The 21,795-nt window shown below is 44.3% G+C and overlaps 1 protein-coding gene and 1 pseudogene across 3 annotated transcripts in view; both read right to left on the bottom strand.

Moving 5' to 3' along the window:
* The window catches only part of LOC309364952 (protein SSUH2 homolog), a 43,744-nt gene extending 27,287 nt beyond the window's left edge, over positions 1 to 16,457 (bottom strand). For both annotated transcript variants that reach the window (XR_014165905.1, XM_081903000.1), the window contains exons 1-5: positions 16,317 to 16,457; positions 8,448 to 8,546; positions 6,938 to 7,019; positions 5,694 to 5,823; positions 3,394 to 3,454 (exon numbers count right to left, since the gene is read on the bottom strand). Coding sequence is in view for 1 of the 2 variants with exons in the window: in XM_081903000.1 (XP_081759126.1) it covers positions 3,394 to 3,454; positions 5,694 to 5,823; positions 6,938 to 7,019; positions 8,448 to 8,546; positions 16,317 to 16,398 (454 nt within the window). In the remaining variant the exon portion in view is untranslated. The remainder of the gene's footprint in view (positions 1 to 3,393; positions 3,455 to 5,693; positions 5,824 to 6,937; positions 7,020 to 8,447; positions 8,547 to 16,316) is intronic.
* Positions 16,458 to 17,930: 1,473 nt separating this feature from the next.
* On the bottom strand, positions 17,931 to 18,445 carry LOC309362681 (small ribosomal subunit protein uS10 pseudogene; annotated as a pseudogene). Its single transcript has one exon. The product of its transcript is annotated as a small ribosomal subunit protein uS10 pseudogene (transcript).
* Positions 18,446 to 21,795: the final 3,350 nt, after the last annotated feature.

Below are 21,795 nucleotides of genomic sequence, written 5' to 3'. Positions count from 1 at the left end.
AAGAACATAAACACAATATTTTAGCAAGCCTAGAGACCATAATCCGAACCCAAACACCACTTAAGCCTATTGAAATCAAATAGTAGATGGAACAGAGAAATCTCTGCTTTGTTTACAGGGGGTCCTGTTTTGCTTCGCCCTGATCAGCATATTGCTGCTCACCATTCTTATTATAATTAGAGGGAATAATAGAATTATTTTGAAAAAACTTTGCTTAATATGACTAAAAATTGAGTACCATGTGAATATATAGTTCCACATTTTAGATCCTTGATTAATATATCCATTAAACTAAATTATCGAAAGAGTTCTTAGTTGAAATAGATAATACAGCTAGCTATTCAATAGCTACCTGTTTTCCATGCTGAGTTACATTTGTCTAGTGGACCCAAGATCCAGATATAATGTTCAAGTTTTCTAGGGGTTCATCAAGTTGTGCAGAGATTATCTGTGCAGTTTCTTTGTCCAGACTGCTCCTTTGGATCAATAAGTGAATTCACTCTTTCCAGGGATGTTTGTCTGAGCTCCTTGACAGGCACTGAGGTATTTCACACTTTGCAAGAAGTTTCTAGAGAAGAGTTGCCTTTTTGAATAGCAATAATGGCTGCCTCCAGCTACCCAAAGACATCACAAAGCCCCCACAAAACTGGGGAGGGGGATGAAGTTAGTAAAGAAAACCTTTCAGCTCTCTTCAGCAACTCTCAACTGCTTTGTACAACAGGCCGTGCCAATCACTTTAGTAGGAGTTTATTACTTTTCCAGGAAAGCCATTACACTTCACCTTTATAATACTGATAGTACAAGCAACCTTTTTTCTTTTAACTTTGGGTTCTTTTGTGAGCCCGTGATAACTTGAAGGAAAGGCCTTTTCCTAAAGTAACTGGGAACTTTTCTGTGCTGAGTCAAAGTTCAAATGATCTGACAATCATATGAAGCAGTGCTTTTTTCTAAAAAAAAAATGCTTAGGGTTACTCTCATTTTGACTCAAGAAAATCACCGTTTTATAGCTCAAATCAGGAAAATTAAATACAGTAAATGAACAAAAGTACAAATATTCACAAAATGTTTAGGGGTATGCGTACCCCAGCGTACCTCCAGAAAAAAAGCACTGATATGAAGGAACATATTATGCACAAAATGAACAAAAACTGAATGCTTTATGAAACGTTAGTGGCATGGAAGCAATCTGTTTGAGAGGCAAGAATCATCAGCTTCTGAAATATTTAGAGAGATATTGATTGGCATATGAGATACCAGTTTCCCTTTGCCCTCTGCTGATTATTTTGGAAGTGTTAACAGCATTCAGACTGTTTCTGGGGTCAAAGGGCAGGACTCATCTAACTTCTAAAGTAGACATTTATACCACTGTACTGTAAGTTGTGCAGTGAATTCTTAAAGTGTGCCCAGACATCAGCTCCCGCACAGCAGGATATCTGTACAGTGGTACCTCAGGTTACAAACTTAATTTGTTCTGGAGGTCCGTTCTTAACCCGAAACCGTTCTTAACCTGAGGCATGCTTTCGCTAACGGGCCTCCGGCTGCCGCAGCACCACCATCCTGGGGCAAAGTTTGCAACCTGGAGCAACTACTTCTGGGTTAGCGGAGTTTGTAACCCGAAGCGTTTGTAACCCGAGGTACCACTGTATAAGCTTCTCTGCAAAGTTACCACGTTTTGCATTTGCCATTGGGGGAGGGAATTGCTTAACATTCACTTCCCACTTATTCTGCAAACAGTAAATTTTAGGGAGTACCTGATCTCAGATGAACCCTTCAAAGGAAAAAAAACACATCCTGGTTGCTAGGAAGAATGGAAAGGCGAAGTATGGAAATTCCAAGGACTGCTAGAAAGCAAGACAGATGCGGGGAAAGTGCACTAAATCGGGTCCTCCCTAAAAGAGAGCGCGTGTTGTGGTGAGACCTGGCAACCAAACCCTGTGCTGTGGGTGGGTACGTTTGGATAGCCACAGCACCCAGTTGGTAGGTCCCTTGATGCTGGGTTTAATCAGGCCAATGGGACTCAGCCTAAACGGATTAAGGGACCCAGAGCTTCCTCTTTCGGTTTGTGCATCGGAACACCCGCCCACCTCTCCCTACTTTTAGGGCTTGTTGTGCTTGACCTTGCTATGCCGTCTTGTGTCATCTGTCGTTGGGACGGGGGCACGGCAGAAATTTCCCCACTTGGCTGATTGGATGTTGCCATTTGGGTTTTGCCTGCCATGTAGCAAATCATCACAACTAGTAAGGTTGTGGATATGCTCTGGTTCAGGTGATAGGGATGGGGGAACACTCTCGCCACCCTATGTGAAGGGTATTCTGTTAAAGGAATCCAGGGACTCAATGGTTTGGTCAACTCCTGAGAGGGGGTTGTGCCCATGCCTGAGTCCAGGGGGACATTTGGTTGGTGGACATAGCCTGTTCCCGACTTTCCGCTTATCCAGGTGTTCACCCTTGGCTGACCTATGCTGGTGCCCTGGGTCAGCGCTGCCTGCAAGGGTGCAGGGAGCTAGTTGAACCAGAGCCTATGCAACCACTCACTTGCTGTAATCAATAAAGCTGTGGCCTAAAATCTGCCAAAAACCAAACCAAAATTTGAGTCTTGTCTGAATTTATTTAAGGGGAAGGTTTAAAGGTCTGAACACGCAAAGGGAAGAGGAAAACATAAGCTCTTTAGGAACCCAGGGGTTCCTGTTGCCTGGTGTTCACACACCTCACTTATCAATGACAGCTCTGACTTCGCCCATTGGCTAACAACACTGACAGGTAGAAGCAACCAGGCTCACTTATTTCCAGAAATCACTTAGAAGGATAATTGTATATTTTGCTTCATAGCTTTATTTCTAGGACTTCCTTTTTAAAAAGAAAAAAGAAAAGAAATCCCTGAGTCTGCCTCCCAAGCTTGAGGGCACCACTGAAGCCCTTTGCAGGCCCCATGATACCCATGGGCATCACGTTGAAAAACCACAGCCTAGTGTGTGTATTTTTCTGCAAGGAATTCTCCCTTAATTGCACGCATTTTGTATGTTATTTTCATTTTTTTATCTATTATGCACATTTCTGTGCACATTCTTTTACTGGAGAATTACATTACAAATGTTTGAGAAGTGTGGATTTTGAAGGAGAAGTTGTTTTGATTCCTATATTGATTCTGTGGGTGTGGTAGGTTCGCTTAAAGTGTGAACAAATTCTCCTGATTTCATGGACAGGTGTTACAGGGAATCAGCCATCCACGTGGCTGTGTGCTCACTATCAGTTATGACAGAATGGTTGTAAGTAAAATGAAGCTGGATTTTTTGGGGCTCTGTACAAAGCATAATTAGGTGACAAATTACATTGGATTACAATGACACAACTGCAATCAAAATGGATGATTCACTATTCATGAAAATTACTCACTGGTATAAGGCTCAAAAGTCCATTCACATAATCTTGTTTCAGTAAAGGTTTCCAGCCGATACTGTGGAGAAATAAATATTGTAATTAAATGCAATTACTAGAAACTGTAATTATCACTGAAAGTAAATAGGAAATATTTTGTTCACTTTAAGCCCTGCTCAGCAAGTAGAGTTGTCTGGGGACATTTTGAGATGGTAGTCTGTGATGGACCAGTGGCCTGCCATGCCATCCCACAACTCCTGAAAGTAATTGAACAAGAAGCAAATTTCATCATATCTCTGCATCATTGCCCTCCTGTTCCTCATATTCATAGCCATCTCACAACAATAAATCTCAGCCTCTCACAAACCAAATTTGGCATGTTCAGTTTGTGCCACTGGTCACCAAGACTCATGTACATGAACCAGTTTTTATTTATGAGACTTAGGTCTTGGCAAGAGTGGCCCACCCATGAGGCAAAATGAGTTGACTGCCTCAGCAGCAGGATCCACCGAGTAGCAGATCCAGTCGGCAAGGAATGTGTCACCTGCCACAGTGCTAGAGACAGCTGCAGCTCCTTGAAGACCACATCTACCACCTCCTTCACAGCTTCCCCCTGCCGCCCTAATATTTCCTCCACAGTGGCCTCTCAGTGAATAGGAGGCACTGCTGGTCTTCTCCCAAACCCTGTTCCCAATGTTGATCTTTATTTCCCCCCCTTGTTCCTGATGTAGATCTTCACTCCCCTCTTCTTCCCTGGTGGGGAGTCATGGACTGGCTGGATGCAGAGGAATGGTGGGAGGCACCAGCTGGGGAACCCCCAGGGGAAGAAGGCTCAGAACCAGAGGATTTGTGGTGGGACGATGATGAGTGGTCAGGGAGAAGAGGGAGCAGACTGGGAGGAGGGTGTGTCGGAAGCTGAAGAGGTAACAGGACTTAGTGAGCAGGAAGAGGCTGTGGCAGAGCACAGTTCAGACTCAGAGGTAGTAGTGGGGGCTGGAGGGAGTGGAGCCAAGAGGTGGAGAGGCCTGCTGCAGAAGAAGCCAGGGAGTCTCCCCTCCTGCTGCATCCAGCTCCCCTTCCCCCTGGGATTGTAGAACACACTGAGAAATGAAAAGGCCAGAGCAGAGGGTGGTTGTGCCTAGACGCAGCTTGGAGAGGAAGAGTCCTAGTCAGCACTAGAAAGGTGGGGACTTTCTGCCCTCACAACTGCTTCATCAGGACAAGAGGTCCAGGAAAGGGTTGCTGAGACCACTGGGCTGGAGCTGCAATTTGTTTCCTTGAATAAAGAGTCACTGGCCTTGGTTGATTTATTGTTTTATTGCTGACCTACAACTGACTCCATAGGGATGCGGCTGGTGCTGTGGGTTAAACCACAGAGCCTAGGGCTTGCTGATCAGAAGGTTGGAGGTTCGAATCCCCGTGACGGGGTGAGCTCCCGTTGTTCGGTTCCTGCTCCTGCCAACCTAGCAGTTTGAAAGCACGTCAAAGTATAAGTAGATAAATGGGTACCACTCCGGCGGGAAGGTAAGCAGTGTTTCCGTTCACTGCTCTGGTTCTTCAGACGCAGCTTAGTCATGCTGGCCACATGACCCGGAAGCTGTACACCGGCTCCCTCAGCCAATAAAGCAAGATGAGTGCCGCAACCCCAGAGTCGGCCACGACTGGACCTAATGGTCAGGGGTCCCTTTATCTTTACCTTTACAACTGACTCCAACACTGACACAGGGTGAGGGGCACCATTTTGTGGTTCGCCTCAGGTGCCAAAATGCCTTGGGCCAGTCCTGGCCCTCAGGTATATGAAATAATCATTAAGAGGTTGCAGCAGTGGGGGCAGGGTGGGGCAGTAGTGCTTACCTGGCCTCCCAGCAGCAGAATTGCTCCTGCTTACCAAGAGGGAGAGTGCCAAGGGAGGCTGGAGCTGTGCAAACACATCACTGGAGCCAGCATGTTGTTCCTGCTGGTGCATTTGCACAGCACAGACTTCCCCACCACCTTTCCCCTTCCACTCCCATTCCTGACAAGCAGAAGCAATTCTGCTGCCAGGAGGTCAGGTAAGCAACACCCTGCCCCACCCTCTGCTCCTGGAAGCATGCCTCTGAGCAAATGCAGACTGAATAACCTGCGCACTGAAGATTAAAGGGAAGAAACCTCAGTGGAGAGCATGTGCCTGGTAAATATTTTTAGCTATGAGATGCTGCTAAAGTCCCACTGAAATCAATCAGACGGATTGGAGTGCTTAACTATCTGCATCAAGCCACTTCCCTTCCCTAACTCTTGTCTAATTTACACCTGTTGGAAGCGCATCTGGGGATACTCACCCTGTACAATGTTTGCGGCTTCAGTTCCTGAATGACAAGCTCTCCTGCAGCTCTGTTGCCATAGCAACATTTGGAATTGACAAAGCTGAAGAGCGCATTTCTGGCCATGTCATCTGTCATTCTTGGGATCCTGTGGATTAACGGCACAACACACACTCGTTTCTGAACCATACATAAATGAATTTAATACCCGTATCAGTCGTTCAGGAGCTCCAAAAATGCAAACATGGAATGAAGAAGTGAATGGCAATCACATCTCTTGGTGCGATACATGGCCTCTATGACGTTGCCGTCAGGGCTCTCTCAGTGTCCATAACACAATAATGAATGGGTGGGGAATAAAAATCACTGCCAGCCTCAAGTTAACCAAAACAAATTATTAAATAACATGCCTGTTCTTATCTAATATTCTTGTGCTCTAGGCTGGTTGCAGTTTCCTTATCTCTGTCAAATTATATTGATATGCCTTTTCTCAACAGCCCCGTTCTAAAGATTACAGGCAGCGCAAAACCTCTGAAACACACAGACACGTATAATCTTGCTCCTTTTATGTAGAGGTAAATGGATCGTAACGATGGAGTTTTGAAAGCCCCATCAGCAGCTGGTTCTGTGCACTTTGCTCAAAACAGGGCCATCACACGAACCACCTGACCATTGCTGCCTGGAACAAAATGTCTAGAGGCAAACAGCATGTAGTGGCTGGGGGAGAGGAGTGGCTGACTCTATGGAGTAGCAAGTTCCTGGTGCAAACATGCCCACTGTGGTCCATTAGGGCAAATTGGGTGCTGCCCCACTAACCTCAGTCTGCCTTAAGCCAGCATCCCAAATGCCTGCCCCCCTTTTTTTTATTACAACTAGCCTAGGGGTGGCCCTGGCTGTCAACTTCCTCCTGCTTAGCTTCCACTTCATCCTTTTAGAGATCAGCAGTTTAGAGGGTGGGAATGAAACAAGGAAAACTTGTAATTGCCTTTGCATTGCAGGGGTTTGGACTAGTTGACCATTGGGGTACCTTCCAACTCTACAGTTCTATGATTTTATGACTCTAGCTACTGTTGGCCGGCCAGTCTTCTGCCCTAACCATCCCAATAGGCACCAGCCACCAAAGAATTTTTGCTTAGCCCAATCCTATAGGCTCAGGAGATTCAGTCTGTGGGTACTTGCACCTTTTTTGCAGGGCGTGGGGTGTGATTCATACCAGTGCTAGGACCTTAGAAAGGCAAGGAAAATAAACAAACATTTCTTACCTGCATTGCAGAAACACTGGGTTGTTTCTCTGTTCACTAAACTTTTGCATTACCTCTGGAGGCGGAACTAATTTTTTTCTGCCTAGATGGGAGAATTTAAAGAAGAATTAGTCTTCATCGTCAATAATTTCCTGGTGCTGACAAAGCGGGTGGGGTGGGATAACAGTGAAAACCTGAAAGATCCGTATCCATTCTTAAGGAAATCAGCCCTGAGTGCTCACTGGAAGGACAGATCCTGAAGCTGAGGCTCCAATACTTTGGCCACCTCATAAGAAGAGAAGACTCCCTGGAAAAGACCCTGATGTTGGGAAAGGTGGAGGGCACAAGGAGAAGGGGACGGCAGAGGACATGATGGTTGGACAGTGTTCTTGAAGCTACCAGCATGAATTTGACCAAGCTGTAGGAGGCAGTGGAAGACAGAAGTGCCTGGCGTGCTCTGGTCCATGGGGTCACGAAGAATCGGACACAACTAAACGTATAATAATAATAATAATAATAATAATAATAATAATAATAATAATAATTCTCATCATTCTGCTTTCTATCTTCTGGCCATTGGCAACTAAATGAACCAGGGAAACATATGAACAGACCTTGATACACATTTTTAACTGTTGTAATTAACATGCAGCATCTATCTGTCAAATATATATTCTGTCTGAAAATGGAATCCCACCTTTCTCTAGTTCTTACGGCTGATAGTCAGTGAAAGGGTTTTCTGCACAGATTCTCAGCTTGGTGAGTTATATTGGCCAGGGTTACAGATGTGCTATGGGTATTTCCCATAGCCTTGGGTATTTCCATCATACAGTGCCAGCCCAAGACATTCCACGGTAGCAAGTGGAAACTTGCATTGCATTACAGTGGTACCTCAGGTTACAGACACTTCAGGTTACAGACTCCGCTAACCCAGAAATAGTACCTCAGGTTAAGAACTTTGCTTCAGGGTGAGAACAGAAATTGTGCTCCGGCGGCGCGGCAGCAGCAGGATGCCCCATTAGCTAAAGTGGTGCTTCAGGTTAAGAACAGTTTCAGGTTAAGAATGGACCTCCGGAACGAATTAAGTACTTAGCCCGAGGTACCCCTGTATAACGTATTGTTCTTTGGCAGTAATGCATCGATTGGGTTGGATCCAGACTAGTTCTAGGGAGAACTCTTCTCTGTTTGAGGGAGCAGATCGTTGCTGCTGATTCTGCATTGCAAAACTCAGGATCCCCTGAAAACCTGATCCAAAGGATTGGGGGACCTTCAGGAACAGCGGGAAGTTGCCCTGCCTTTCCTTCAGTGGGACCCTCCCTTTCATGAATGGAAGGAGCTTCCATTTGCAAGAGGGCAAGTCTGAATCCATCCCCAAAGTCTTTAGGCTGAAATTCTATTGTTTGTTTATTTGCTTATTTATTTAATTTACTAGTCGCATTTTTTGCCACTGCAGCTCAAAGTGGCTTACAATATTTTAGAGTGACTTAACAATATTTTTCTAGGGGGTGCCATGATGTCAATGCATACTTACCAAGATCTCGGAAAGTCCACTCATAATGACCCAGTGGCTCTAACAGATCTGCAGGAGGTGCTAAAGGACTTTCAGGCTCTGATTCCAGTTCCAGGGTAGCTGTTTTAGACATAAATATGAGTGGAATATTTAGTCAAATTATCGTGTATTTTGGGTTTCTTTTTTTGTATAATCATATGTTCTGAATTCTATGTTCTCAGACTTTATTTTTTAGCAACAGTCATTGCCTTTTTAATGCAAGAGTTTAGAATTGCCTGCAAGTAATCTTAGAGCACCAGATGTTTCTTTGATTCATGTGCTCTTCTAAAAATATGCCCTTTGCTGAGCTGTAACAATAGGTGCTCATGATTCCTAATGCAGAAACAATGCACTCAGTAACCATCACACTAGAGTGCTTTGTGCCATTTTGAAGGTCCATACAAGAAAATATATATACATGCAGAAGCTCCAGGAAATGCCACTTGCTAACAATGTACAATTCTAACACTGGGGAAAGTGACTTGATGACATCATTCATCAATTTGATAAAGTGGACCTTTCTGCTGAAAGCATTCACAATTATTCACTAGGACAAAAATAATCTCTCTATTCTTCTACGTACAAAAAAATAATAAGATGATACACCACTCCATTTCTCTTGCTTTAATACAATACTGTGGTCTAGAGGCAGAGGGCAAAAAAAGAATTGATCCGGACACAAGCAATTTCTAGCTTCCTTTATTACAGATGATCTCACTAGACCAGTGGTACCTTTTGACACCAACACCCATCACCCCTTGCCCATGTTGACTGCAGCTGATGGAGTCCATCAACATCTGGAGGGAACTGCAATAGCTACACTTGCACTAGGCTGCAGAACACAAGTAGGTTATGCTGCAGGAGGTTTTGATAGCTTAAAAAAAAGAACCCAAAACCTTTAATCAAATCAATTTTCCCCTTGCTTAAAAAAAAAAAAAATGTGGACTCAGAACTGCTTCCAGGTTTTCTGAGTCCAGCAGAGGAAGAGGGAGCTAGTAGCCTATCTCGTTTCCAGAATCTGTTTAGAAAAGGCCTGCGCTACTTGAGCAGTATTGGTACTGAATGTCCCTAGTTATGAACTGTGGCCCATCAAATGCTCATCAAGGGACCATTGTACTATCCCACACATACCCAAGATTTATGAGCTCTTTGGTGGAAATGGTCAAGCTGGAGTCTATACAGAAATTTAACTGAGAAGCCACCTCTCCCCTCCATAGCCATTTGACTGCCATAGTTCTCTTGTGGTGCTTCATAGTCCTGCCATCCATCTTTAGTGTGGTGGCACAAGTTTTCTCAAAAGCCTTCAGCGGCTCAGGACCACAATACCTCCAAGACCGGCTCTCCCCATATGAACCACCCCAGACTCTGCAATCATCATCTGAGGCTCTTCTTCATGTGCCCCTTCCATGGGAAGTCCAGAGGGTGGTAACACAAAGGTTACCTCCAAAGGAAAGTGGCTTTGCAAAACCAACAGGTCAGATTCTGTGCACCTGAGAATGATGTTTGGCTTATGGATATCCTGGCCGATTTGACATGTTGCTTTTGAGTAGATTGGTGGCGAGCCAGAATTTGGACCGGCTCGTGTGGCAGGTAAGGCATTGGGTATAAGCCTTAGTTCTGGTTGGAGAGAAGGTTGTAAGCCTCTGCCTGCCCCTCCAAGGGAATGGGGTATCCTCTTAAAGGGACCTTGGAGGAGGTGCTTCTGTCCAGACACCTGGGCAAGGGCAAGGGCCATAGCACTTCTTGAGCCGGCGATCCTGGCATAGTGGCACCTATTTGATGTATGTCATAGGACCTCCTTGGCACTGTTTCGACCCCCTGGTCCACCATTCAGCAAACCATATCAGTTACAACCCAGTGCCTATGCCAAGCCCTTAACATCTGTAATAAATAAAGTTGTGGCCTAATTTGATCAATCATGAGTGATCTTTCGATCATTGGTACTCAGGCTCACAACACCTGTGCATGCAAGGGCCTTTCTGCAGTGGCTTCCCATTTGCAGAATGCTCTCCCCAGGGAAGGGACGCGGGTAGCACTGTGGGTTAAACCACAGAGCCTAGGACTTGCCGATCAGAAGGTCGACAGTTCAAATCCCCGATGTGGTGAGCTCCCGTTGCTCGGTCCCTGCTCCTGCCAACCTAGCAGCTCGAAAGCACGTAAAAGTGTAAGTAGATAAATAGGTACCGCTCCAGCGGGAAGGTAAACGGCATTTCCGTGCGCTGCTCTGGTTCATCAGAAGCGGCTTAGTCATGCTGGCCACATGACCCGGAAGCTGTACGCTGGCTCCCTCAGCCAATAAAGCAAGATGAGCGCTGCAACCCCAGAGTCGGTCACGACTGGACCTAATGGTCAGGGGTCCCCTTTACCCTTTACCTCCCCAGGGAGGCTTGCCTGGTGCCATCATTATATGTCTTCAGGCACCAGGTAAATACTTTCCTTTATAACCAAGCCTTTTAACTATCAGTGGCGGGATGTATTTCCTCCCCTCTTAGTTTTAATGTATCTGGGGGCAGGGGGTGTCTGTTTGGTTGGGTTGGGCAGGATAAAGCAACTAACAAATTCAATTAACAACAACAACAACAGCAACAACACTTTCCCCCTGGAAATTAGGCATGTGCTGACAGTTTCCTATTTACCGTGCATGCTAAATGTCAACCCACCGCCACCCCTCCCAGTGTTTCCTTGATTAATTTTACTGATCTACCCTACTGACAACCACTGTGAATGTAAGCTGGTGGTGCTGTGTTTTTGATTTTATTATATTATGTTGTGTATCTGTATTTTGTACACCGCTTTGATATTTCTAACATTTAGCAGTGTGTGTGTGTGTGTGTGTGTGTGTGTGTGTTAGTTAACTAAATAACCCATTATTCAGCCCTGAAGGGTCTGTAGAGTGATCAAAATTGGAGAAGAAAACAACATTAAAACTGCATAGAGAAGTTGTAGGACGTGAGACACTTAATTTCAGGGTCATTGGTTGGAGCCCTATATTGGCTGGAAGATTCCTGCATTGCAGGGGGTTGGACTAGATGACACGCATGGACCCTTACAACTCTACAATTCTATGATTTTATGATAACAGTCCATGAATGCTAAAACCACACTATCCAGGCCTGATTTACTATCAGTGAGCCAGCTTTGCAGCCCTAACCTTCATTATCGGCAGGTTTAGTGGGTGCCATTTCCGACATTTAAGCAAAAGAAGATGAACTCAAGTTGTTATTTTTCTTTAAGCTTCCCCTCCCCTCCTTCTATGGTCTTTAACTACTGGTTTGAAGCTGGTTGTATAACAATGATCACAAATCTGTCCAGCTTGCCTTGAAAGTGAACTACAGTGGTACCTCGGGTTACATATGCTTCAGGTTACATACGCTTCAGGTTACAGACTCCGCTAGCCCAGAAATAGTGCTTCAGGTTAAGAACTTTGCTTCAGGATAAGAATAGACATCGTGCTTCGGTGGCGCGGCGGCAGCAGGAATCCCTATTAGCTAAAGTGGTGCTTCAGGTTAAGAACAGTTTCAGGTTAAGAACGGACCTCCGGAACGAATTACCGTATTTTTTGCTCTATAAGACTCACTTTTTCCCTCCTAAAAAGTAAGGGGAAATGTGTGTGCGTCTTATTGAGCGACTGCAGGCTGCTATCCGAGAAGCCAGAACAGCAAGAGGGATTGCTGCTTTCACTGAGAAGTGATCCCTCTTGTTGTTCTGGCTTCTGAGATTCAGAATATTTTTTTTCTTGTTTTCCTCCTCCAAAAACTAGATGTGTCTTGTGGTCTGGTGCGTCTTATGGAACGAAAAACACGGTAAGTACTTAAGTACCACTGTATAGTTTGTAAATGCCATAGTAAAGGTCAACTTAGAAGGAAGAATATGCTCATGTGTGCCAGATATCGGCCCTGAAAATAATGATATAGTAAATAACCAGAAATAACAAAGTTATAAATAGTTCTTGTTTGTAGTCTGCAACTTGCAGACAGACCTGTTGCTATAGCAATCCAGTTGGAAGTCACAATAGTGTGTAAATACAGCCTCCTTGTTCTAGGTTAGTGGAACAAAGAAGTTGGGTGTGCTTGGACAATGGAAAAGGGTGTATTCACATCTATTCATAATATGCATTTGACCGCAGTTGTGTGATACCTCTGTCAAAACCCATAGAAATAAAGGGTTCAGTTCCATTAACTCTGGGTGAAACACATGAAGATATTGAGAGTTGTTGTGCCGTTATGCATGTCAATGAAAACTGCCCCCTTCATTATCGTTATACGACATCCAGAGCAAAAAATAAAGAAATGATGTTATGTGTGACAGAGGTACATGTGAACCCAGCTTCAGGCCCATAACAATCAAGGAGTCTGTGTGGTATAGTGGTTACAGGGTTGGACTAGGACCTGGATTCAGATCCCCACTTGGCCAAGGAGTTCACCTGGGTGACCTTGGGCCAGTCACTGCCTCTCAGGCTAACCTGCCTAACAGAGTCGTTGTGGGGATTAAATGGTAGGTGGATAACCAAGTATACCACCTTGAGCTCCTGGGAGAAAAGGGTGGGATAGAGGTGCAATAATGAATAAATAGTGAAAAATAAAGGAGTGGAATGGCATATTGCCTAAAGCATACATGTTGCTGAATGCTCTTTTCTGCTTGTTTATATGAAACGGTGTGGGTGTGTGTCTGTCTGTCTTTAAAAATTGTAGCAGTATGGATCCAGTTGAACTTATTCTAAAAAAAATGCAAGTCTAGCAGTTTGGCAACATTTGTTGCATGGATGAGTGGCTATTAGGAGGGAATGGGATGGAAGAGCTGCAGCAGTGTGGCAACATCATATGCCCCTCTAGAGAACAGGGGAAAGAGCTGAAAACTTAAGATATTCAATATGTTGCTTCTCATTCACAATGTTTATAAGACATTCTCAGCATCTTACCAAATGGCACACTCTAGGAAAACAGGACCAGTGAGTTACCAGGAACAATCAGAAACTAAGGTAATCTGCCCAGTGGCGTAGCGTGGGTTGTCAGCACCCGGGGCAAGGCAAGTAATTTGTGCCCCCTAACCCGTGGATTTGCACCCCCTAACCCTAACCCCCAGATGTTGCGGCCGGTGCAGCCGGCCCCCCTGCACCCCCCACACTACACCACTGAATCTGCCTGCTGAATTGCCTGCATGTGGGTGTTTGAGCAGACTCAAAGATGTAGAAGAAGGCATCTCAGAGCGATTCAGAAAATGCCCCCAATATCATCTATTCTGTAGATGCTTTGTCAAATTTTCAGGGTTTGTCCCATACATCTTCCTGCATTTAAGGAATGGGGTGAACTTTAGTTATAAATAAAATCATAATCATATCCCCCTGTAAACAAGTATTTCAAGCACATTGCCCATATAATTCAGCAATATGCATGAGACACGTCTTCACAGTATTTCCCCCACCCTTTGTAAATCCCTGAGCTGCCATTAATTATACCCTTCTAGTTTTTAAAAAGCAGCTTGTTTCTGGAAGAAGAAACAGCTCAGGGAACAAAACCGTGCATGTGTAGCCATTGCAATCTTGTGCACTACCACACAAGATTAAGGCCATTTATTTTCTAGGTGCTGCATGTAAAAAGGCAAATCACATAAATTGTCCCAATCTATAATATTCAGGTCACGCCAGCCATTCCTTTTCTGCAAGAAAAATACCTCCCCATTTCCCACTTAGGACTACTGATTTGATCTGTAATAACTGTAATCTTGCAATAGCTTTTCTGTGTCCATGATGGATCATCTTTGACAAATACAGCTCAGCCCCAAATTGCACATCCACTTTCATATTCTCCAACATTTCAGAGATGAAAACAGGGACACTCTTGTGTGCTTAATTTACTCTGCAACAGTCTGTCCGGCACCAGTTTTCAAAGTAGGTTATTTTCCTAACAGACCATAATAGAGGTCTATTCTCTTGTTACGTATATTTAAGAGTGTTTAATATAATGCTCAATACCACCATTGATCTGTTTGTGCTCATTAGAGAATAACAGCAATTGGCTATTTCTTTACTACATTCATCCCCGCCTTCCCTCGAAGCATTTCAAGATGGCGTACGATGGCGCTCCCTAATTGTATTTTTGCAATTACCCTGTGTGGTAGGTTAGACATAGGCTTGTAGCCAGTGCTAGTTGAGTAGGTCCACTGATATTAATGGGCCCAAATTATTTCAGTGGACCTACTCTTTGTAGAACTAATGTTGGGTGCAACCCACAGTGACTGACCCAAAGTCATCCAGGGAATTTCATGGCTGAGTGGGGATTTGACCTTTGGTCTCTCCAGTCATAGTCCAGCACTAGATGAACCACTATTTTTTAGTGAGTTTTTAGAGCCCCCCTCACCTGAATAGTTTCAGAAGGAGAAGAAGGAAGGAAGGAAGGAAATTGGCACTTTGTGTCTATATACAGTGGTACCTCAGGTTAAGTACTTAATTCATTCCGGAGGTCCATTCTTAACCTGAAACTGTTCTTAACCTGAAGCACCACTTTAGCTAATGGGGCCTCCCGCTGCTGTCGTGCCGCCGGAGCCCGATTTCTGTTCTCATCCTGAAGCAAAATTATTAACCTGAAGCACTATTTCTGGGTTAGTGGAGTCTGTAACCTGAAGCGTATGTAACCTGAAACGTATGTAACCCGAGGTACCACTGCATAATGCTTGGACACTGGTATCAAGACGAATCTGCCAGTTCCCACTCAGAGATTTAAATTCTGGAATCCCATGGGAGGGATTAAAACCTGTGGGTTGGCCACTTTAATAATTTACACTAACAAAATGGGGACCTGTACTATATCCCAGGAGACAAAACACAGGCAGTCTTTATACCAGGGCAGAGTACTGGTAAACATGGTCTTTTATGTATTCATAGATGTGTAAAGGGACAAGATGAAACAAGATTCCCCTTAGAAGAGAGATCAGTTTTAAATTGAATGGAATAAGGCATTTATACTTCTTTAAGTACACTAGGAAATTGCTTTCTTTTGTTTCTTTCTCAGAAAAAGCCTCTGAAGCAGAGGAAAATGGTGCCTTTAAACCAAGTTCTCAACTAGATCTTAACTATATGTATGAAGCTGCTGAATGACATCCCCTTGGACAGAAATACCAACTCTTTCTTAAGCAACCATGTAATGTCAGCATCAAAATAACCAGTGCATTCATTTACTAGCAATGGGATTTTGTTATTAAACCTCCTTGTAAAGGGCTATTTGATGACCTTCTGCAAACCAAGAGCAGGAGGTAGCTTTAGATGATGCTTCTGTTAATTACACATCATTCCCTTATGGGTTAGAGAAATGACCATTAAGCCCAAATTGCCTTCTATGGACTCTTGCTGTCAGAAAGTGCAAAGCAACCGCAAGGCAGAATTCAAAGGATAGTGAAAAGTCAATGAATGGCTCCAACTCAAATAGAAATCCAGGGAAACCATGCACCAGGCTTTCAACCAGATATCAATATTATTCTACCTGCTCTCCCATTTCTGAAAGAAATTGCAACTAGCCAACCTTTCATCAGGTTCTACTAGAAAACTTGCATTTATTTACCACAAGCCACACACTGTACTTCAAAGCCGAGTCTAAGGCTATGAACACACCATACATCAAAAAAACAAATTTCCCCATTCTCCAGAGAACCTTGGGACCTGTAGTTTACCCCAACCGAGCTACAGTTCCCAGCATGCTTAGCAAACTACAATTCCCAAGATTCTTGTGGGGGGAGCTTTAAATGTACAGTGTGTACAGCCCCTGATTTTGAAGAACGACTTCCCAGAACAAAGCATGCTTTCAGACAAATTGCCTGCTTTTGCAAGGCATACTGAACAGCATGACTTTGTTTACTTACTGTCTTTGTCTCCGTTCTGTCCCTGATCCATTCTCATGGTGCAGGATGAAGTCTCTGAGTCCCACTCCAGCAATTTCCACATATATTGTTTACTGAGGATTCTGTGTTAGGAGCAGATAAAATCCCATGCACGCCCCTGGAACCACTCCCACTTTATAAAACAATCTGAAGAAAAGTATGTAAAGTGATTCATCAATCTCTGTTGAAATGAAGTCCAGGCTACAAGTTAAGAGCTCCCATTGATACCTGCCCCCGATTCTAAAAATACATTCTTTCACCGTCTGTTGGATGTGATTGTGGGTAAAAAAAATCATCTTTGTACTTTACTCTTTTTCATTCTGCCTAAAACACAGGATGCATACACACCGTACATTAAAACACACACACACAAAAAAGAATCCTGGGAACTGTACTTTACCCCCAAAGGGCTACAATTCCCAGCACCCTTAACAAACTACACTTCCCATGATCCTCTGAGAGGGGGAAACAGTGCTTTGAATGTGCATGAAATGCATGGTGTGCATGTAGTCACAGTTTAGATCAATGTCTAATTCATTGCTGCCAAAGGGAGCCTGACACTCTTTAAAGGAATTTTCACAGGTGAGGAATAAACTCAAAAAGGCACCTTTAACCTCCCAGAAAGGCACTTTCAAGCTGTCATAAAAAAATTACAAATAAAGCAATACTATAATTATAATAAATGTGCTTTAACATTAAATGCGATTTAGGCTGCCTCCAGACAGGGATTCAGCATTGAAATCTACTTGCTCAACTATCTCAAACAGGTTGTTGGAAACAGGTTTGTTCTTCAAGTTAGAAAAGGTAAATCCTGATTAAATGGGGGAAATGGGGGCTGGTATTTTGATGCCAACAATGTCATGTAGATGCTGCTTTAAAAAATGCACAAAGAGCACCCCGTTCTCAGTGGTGGCTGGTCCCCATTGGGAGCCCAACAGTAGGGGGTGCTAGAGGCAACAGCAGGCAGAGTTAATGAATTTTAGCTGTCTCCTGCCTTTTGAGTTCAACTAGTGCAACGCTGAGGCTAACAGGGTTGCCATACGTCCGGAATTTTCCAGGAAAAACCAGATATGTGTTAGCCCATGTAAGCAGTGCCGTTTTCCCATAAAAATAGCTCAAAAACTGCAATTCTTTTGCGATTTTGCTATTTAAAGCTCAACAACCTTGCCAAAAAGGCTCAGCAGCTTTTCTGTCCAGATTTTCACTGTTTGAACAATGGCAACCCTAGAGATTAAGGAGGAGGAACATGTACGATAGCAGGTAGGTGACTCCCTAATGGACCAGCTCATCCCATGATAAACACCCATCTGGAACTACCCTTAAGGAATTTAGGTCTGACATTTTGGAACAAACTTCTCTAGTCAGCCCTTACACCACCACACAGCCTCATTTTCTACTGCGGTGTTCCCTCTGTATCTACCCCACTGTATATGGGCAGCATACCCATGCTTTCCCCATTCTTAAGAACCTCAGACAATCTCAATAATCTCCCATCAACTTTGCTCCTTGACAACTTCCGACTCCTGTTTTGTTGGTTGCTTCCTCTGTACAACACTGCTACCCAGTTTGGGGCATTCCCCCCCCCCCCAGATGCTGTTGTTCTGTGTGTTTTTTAAAGTTGATATTAACTTTTTTTGAAGCAGATGACAATCATTTAGGCATCAGCAATGGTAACCTCAACTTCTACTCCAGGCTCAATACTGATAGAAATTATCTGCTTGACAATCTCCAAAGGACTGTGCAAGTCAATGAGATGCTTGTGAATGCACATCTGGAAATAATCCCAGGTCCTGGAACCTTCACCACATGGTGTTTTCCTTGTGGTGATTCGCAGAGTCTTGGTGGGCATGCGGACAGGTCCTTTCACTTTTAGGTTCTTTTACTTATCACCTCTGATCAGATCTGCACAGACTTTTTCAAGCGACTTCACATTGCAACTTGTCAAGATGATTCTGATTCGATGAATTGCTACCTCCTGTTCTACAGGTGCTTTCCCAGTATCTTTAAATTCCATGGCCGCTGCAGAGCCTTCCTGACCGATTTATTCCTGGCCGAAGCGTGCGAGGCCCAGGGAACAGCAGTGAGTCAGGAAACGGATGTCTCGCTGAGACACGGACTCAGATGCTGTTGTTCTTATTCTTGTTGGAATAAAGTGATTGCCCTCATTTTTTAAATCGGGTATTGTCTACTTTGTTTGGGGCACTGGTTAGCCAAAGTGGGTGATGCCCTGGGGGTAGTGGGATTACCTAGGAGGCAAGGGAGGAGCAGGGGGCACATTCTCCTCATCCATCTCAGCCTGCCAGCCCACTCTTGAGCTCAGTGACACCTCAGGACACTTAGTGTCAGTGTTGCCATTGTAGAACTCAGCATGGAGGAGGATGGAGGCAAAACTAGAATTAGTTGGCTCTAGCGCCATCTACTGTTGGCCTCCCTGCCCCTTAATGAACCAGTTCCAATGAGCACCAGCCACCACTGCTCCCACCTACCCCAGCGATCGACTACTGTCTGACATGATCGCCTCATAGAGCCTGTCTTCTGGTATTCAGAAAAGGGCTACCAAAATAGTCAAGGGGGTGGCTCAAACTCTCCACGAGGAAAGGTTGCAGCATTTGTGACTTTTTAGTTTAGAGAAAAGGGAAATAAGAGGTGACATGATAGACATTTATAGAATTATGCATGGCATGGAGAAAGTAGATAGAGAAAAGTTTTTCTCACCTCTCTCCTAACACTAGAACTCGAAGACTTTCAATGAAGCTGGCTGGCTTTAAAAGAGGATGCGGCAAACTCTTAGAAGATAAGGCTATCCGTGCCTACTTATCCTGAGGGCTATGTTCAACTTCCATTATCAGAGGCAGTAGCCTTCTGAGGGCTGTGCTAAGGGTCTACTTGCACATTCCCCACAGGCATCAGGTTGGCCATTGTGAGAACAGGAAGCTGGACTAGATGGGCCTTTGGTCTAACCCAGCAGGGATCTTTTTATGTTATTATTTTCCTAACATAAACAGTTCTCAGATGTGTCTTTCTGCTCTTTATAGTGTACTCAAGTCTTTTGATCAATTTGCGTTCTTTTCCAGCCCTGTGCCTCTGTGAGATGAGGTGACAAGAACTAGGCCCAGCAGTTGTTGATGTCAGCCAAAGTTTGTTAACATTGTTTGTGTTTCTGGAAAGCACCCTGGAAGCTCTGCTGAAGTAAATCTTTTGACCAAGCAAACGAGGTAGTGGAGCATGATCTTCCCCATTTTGGCACTAGCAGGCTAATTACGGAGTTTGTGGTCCGAGCATAGTGAACATAGACAAAGAATACTGGAAGTCTTCTCGCTTCTTAAATGTGTGTGCTCACTAGAAGGACAGATCGTGAAGCTGAGGCTCCAATACTTTGGCCACGTCATAAGAAGAGAAGACTCCCTGGAAAAGACCCTGATGTTGGGAAAGATGGAGGGCACAAGGAGAAGGGGACGACAGAGGACAAGATGGTTGGACAGTGTTCTCGAAGCTACCAGCATGAGTTTGACCAAACTGTGGGAGGCAGTGGAAGACAGGAGTGCCTGGCGTCCTCTGGTCCATGGGGTCACAAAGAGTCGGACATGACTAAACGACTAAACAACAACAACAACAAACTGAAGCAGGTGAGATGGTGCTCAGATTCCACAGTAGATAGGTCAAACACAGAGCATTCTTGGAGGGGACTACCCAAGGCAATGTGTGGGAGAATCAATCCAGAAGGCCAAGTTGAAGGAAGAGGCAAGGGAAAGGAGACCGGCAGCAGTTGGGTCCCAAGGACTATCAACATGAAACTTGAAAGCACCAAGGAGCAGAGTGGGAATATTGTAGGAGAGGACACCTGCCCACCTACAAAACTTTGGCCCACCAAGGGTTAAGAGATAAGGATCTGGCCTTGTGGCCAGAAAATATTCCCCATCCCTGGTTTACAGTTCAGTTTCTCCACCCATTCCCATGTAGGCATAATGTGGACAAAGTAAGTGATCTGTAAATCTGCATGAAGCAGTCCAAGAAAAAGTGTTGCCTGCCTGGTATGTTTCAGTTATACTTGTGGGCGCTCAAGCAACATTTGGTTTCAGTTTGGGATCTTCTTCTCTTCATTAAGGCAGGCTTATTCTGATAAAATATGAGAAACCAAAAAATTCTGTGCAAGAGTCAATAAATTAAACACGACCACCTCCCAAGAATATATAAAAAAGAGGGGAAATTATAAATCTAAATCGGCTTGCTAATGGCAGTAAATTTAAACTGGCAAAAAGAGATGCAATTTCTCATGCTGAAATTGCACCAGAAAAATCGCAACAGCCTCCAGCGCACGCAGAGCATTTCAGTAAATAACAGCATCTGGTGCTCGTTGCAGTAGCACTTTGCAGCAGCGTAGCCTAAACTATTCATCACTATTAATATGCATGACTAATATAGTGCTCACAGGGGAGTGATTTGACACTACAATTCATCTTGGTGTTTATCAGATACGAGTCATGAAAATCTCCCCCCCCCCCCAAATTTCCCCCTACAGAACTGTGATTAACATCTGTTGTAGAAAATTGTATAAAATTAGCACACTTTGGAGCTACGCATTAAAAAGATTTGGCACTCTGGTTATATATCCTACACTTGCTTGCCGTTGCAACGAAAAGTCACCACCTGGGTGTGCTGCTTTGAGCAGGTTGTGCAGAAATGTTGTAAGGGCTCAGGTGTGGGCAATTTGAGTCTGTCTGTTGGACACAGTGAGTCTGCGCGGCATCATGGAACTTGACAAAAAGAAAGCAGTTTTGCACACAACACATAGTTCATCCACGGAATTTGCTTCTGCAAGAGGTAATGATGGCTACCATGTTGGGTGACCTTAAAAGAGGTTTAGACAAATTCATAGAGGGTAAGGCCTCGAAGGGCTACTAACTATGATGGCTAGGTTCTGCTTCCACTGTTGAAGGCAGTGTGCTTCTGAGTACAGTTGAACTTCGGTTTTCAAGCATCTCAGAAACCGAACGTTTCGGTTTTTGAACGCCGAAAACCCACAATTAATTGCTTCCGTTTCTGAACGCGCCTCGGAAGTTGAACAGCTTCCGAGGCATGTTTCTCAATTTTCTCCATTGACATTGCCAACCACCCATAGCACCTCAGTTGTCGAACGTTTCGGAAGTTGAACAGTCTTCCAGAACGGATTATGTTCGACAACTGAGGTTCCACTGTACCAGTTGTTGCAAACTCCAGGAGGGGAGTCTGTTGTGCTCGTGTCCTGCATGCAGGCTTTCCCCAAACATCTGGTTAGCCACTGTGAGAACAGGGTGCCAAGATTAGATGGACCCTGGGTCCCATCCTGCAGGTTCTCCCTAGATTCGTATTCCAAATTGTTATCTTCTTCATACAGCTTTCTAGTAGTAATGCCTATCATCTCAGTTAAACCGTCCTTTCAAATCCTGACTACCCAGTTATGTTCACATCCTTAAATGCGTGC

Source organism: Podarcis melisellensis (genome assembly GCF_964234715.1).
Source record: "Podarcis melisellensis genome assembly, chromosome: 2".
NCBI lineage: Eukaryota > Metazoa > Chordata > Lepidosauria > Squamata > Lacertidae > Podarcis > Podarcis melisellensis.
The sequence above is the reverse complement of the archived record's forward strand: the minus strand, read 5'-3'. Positions and strand labels throughout refer to the sequence as shown.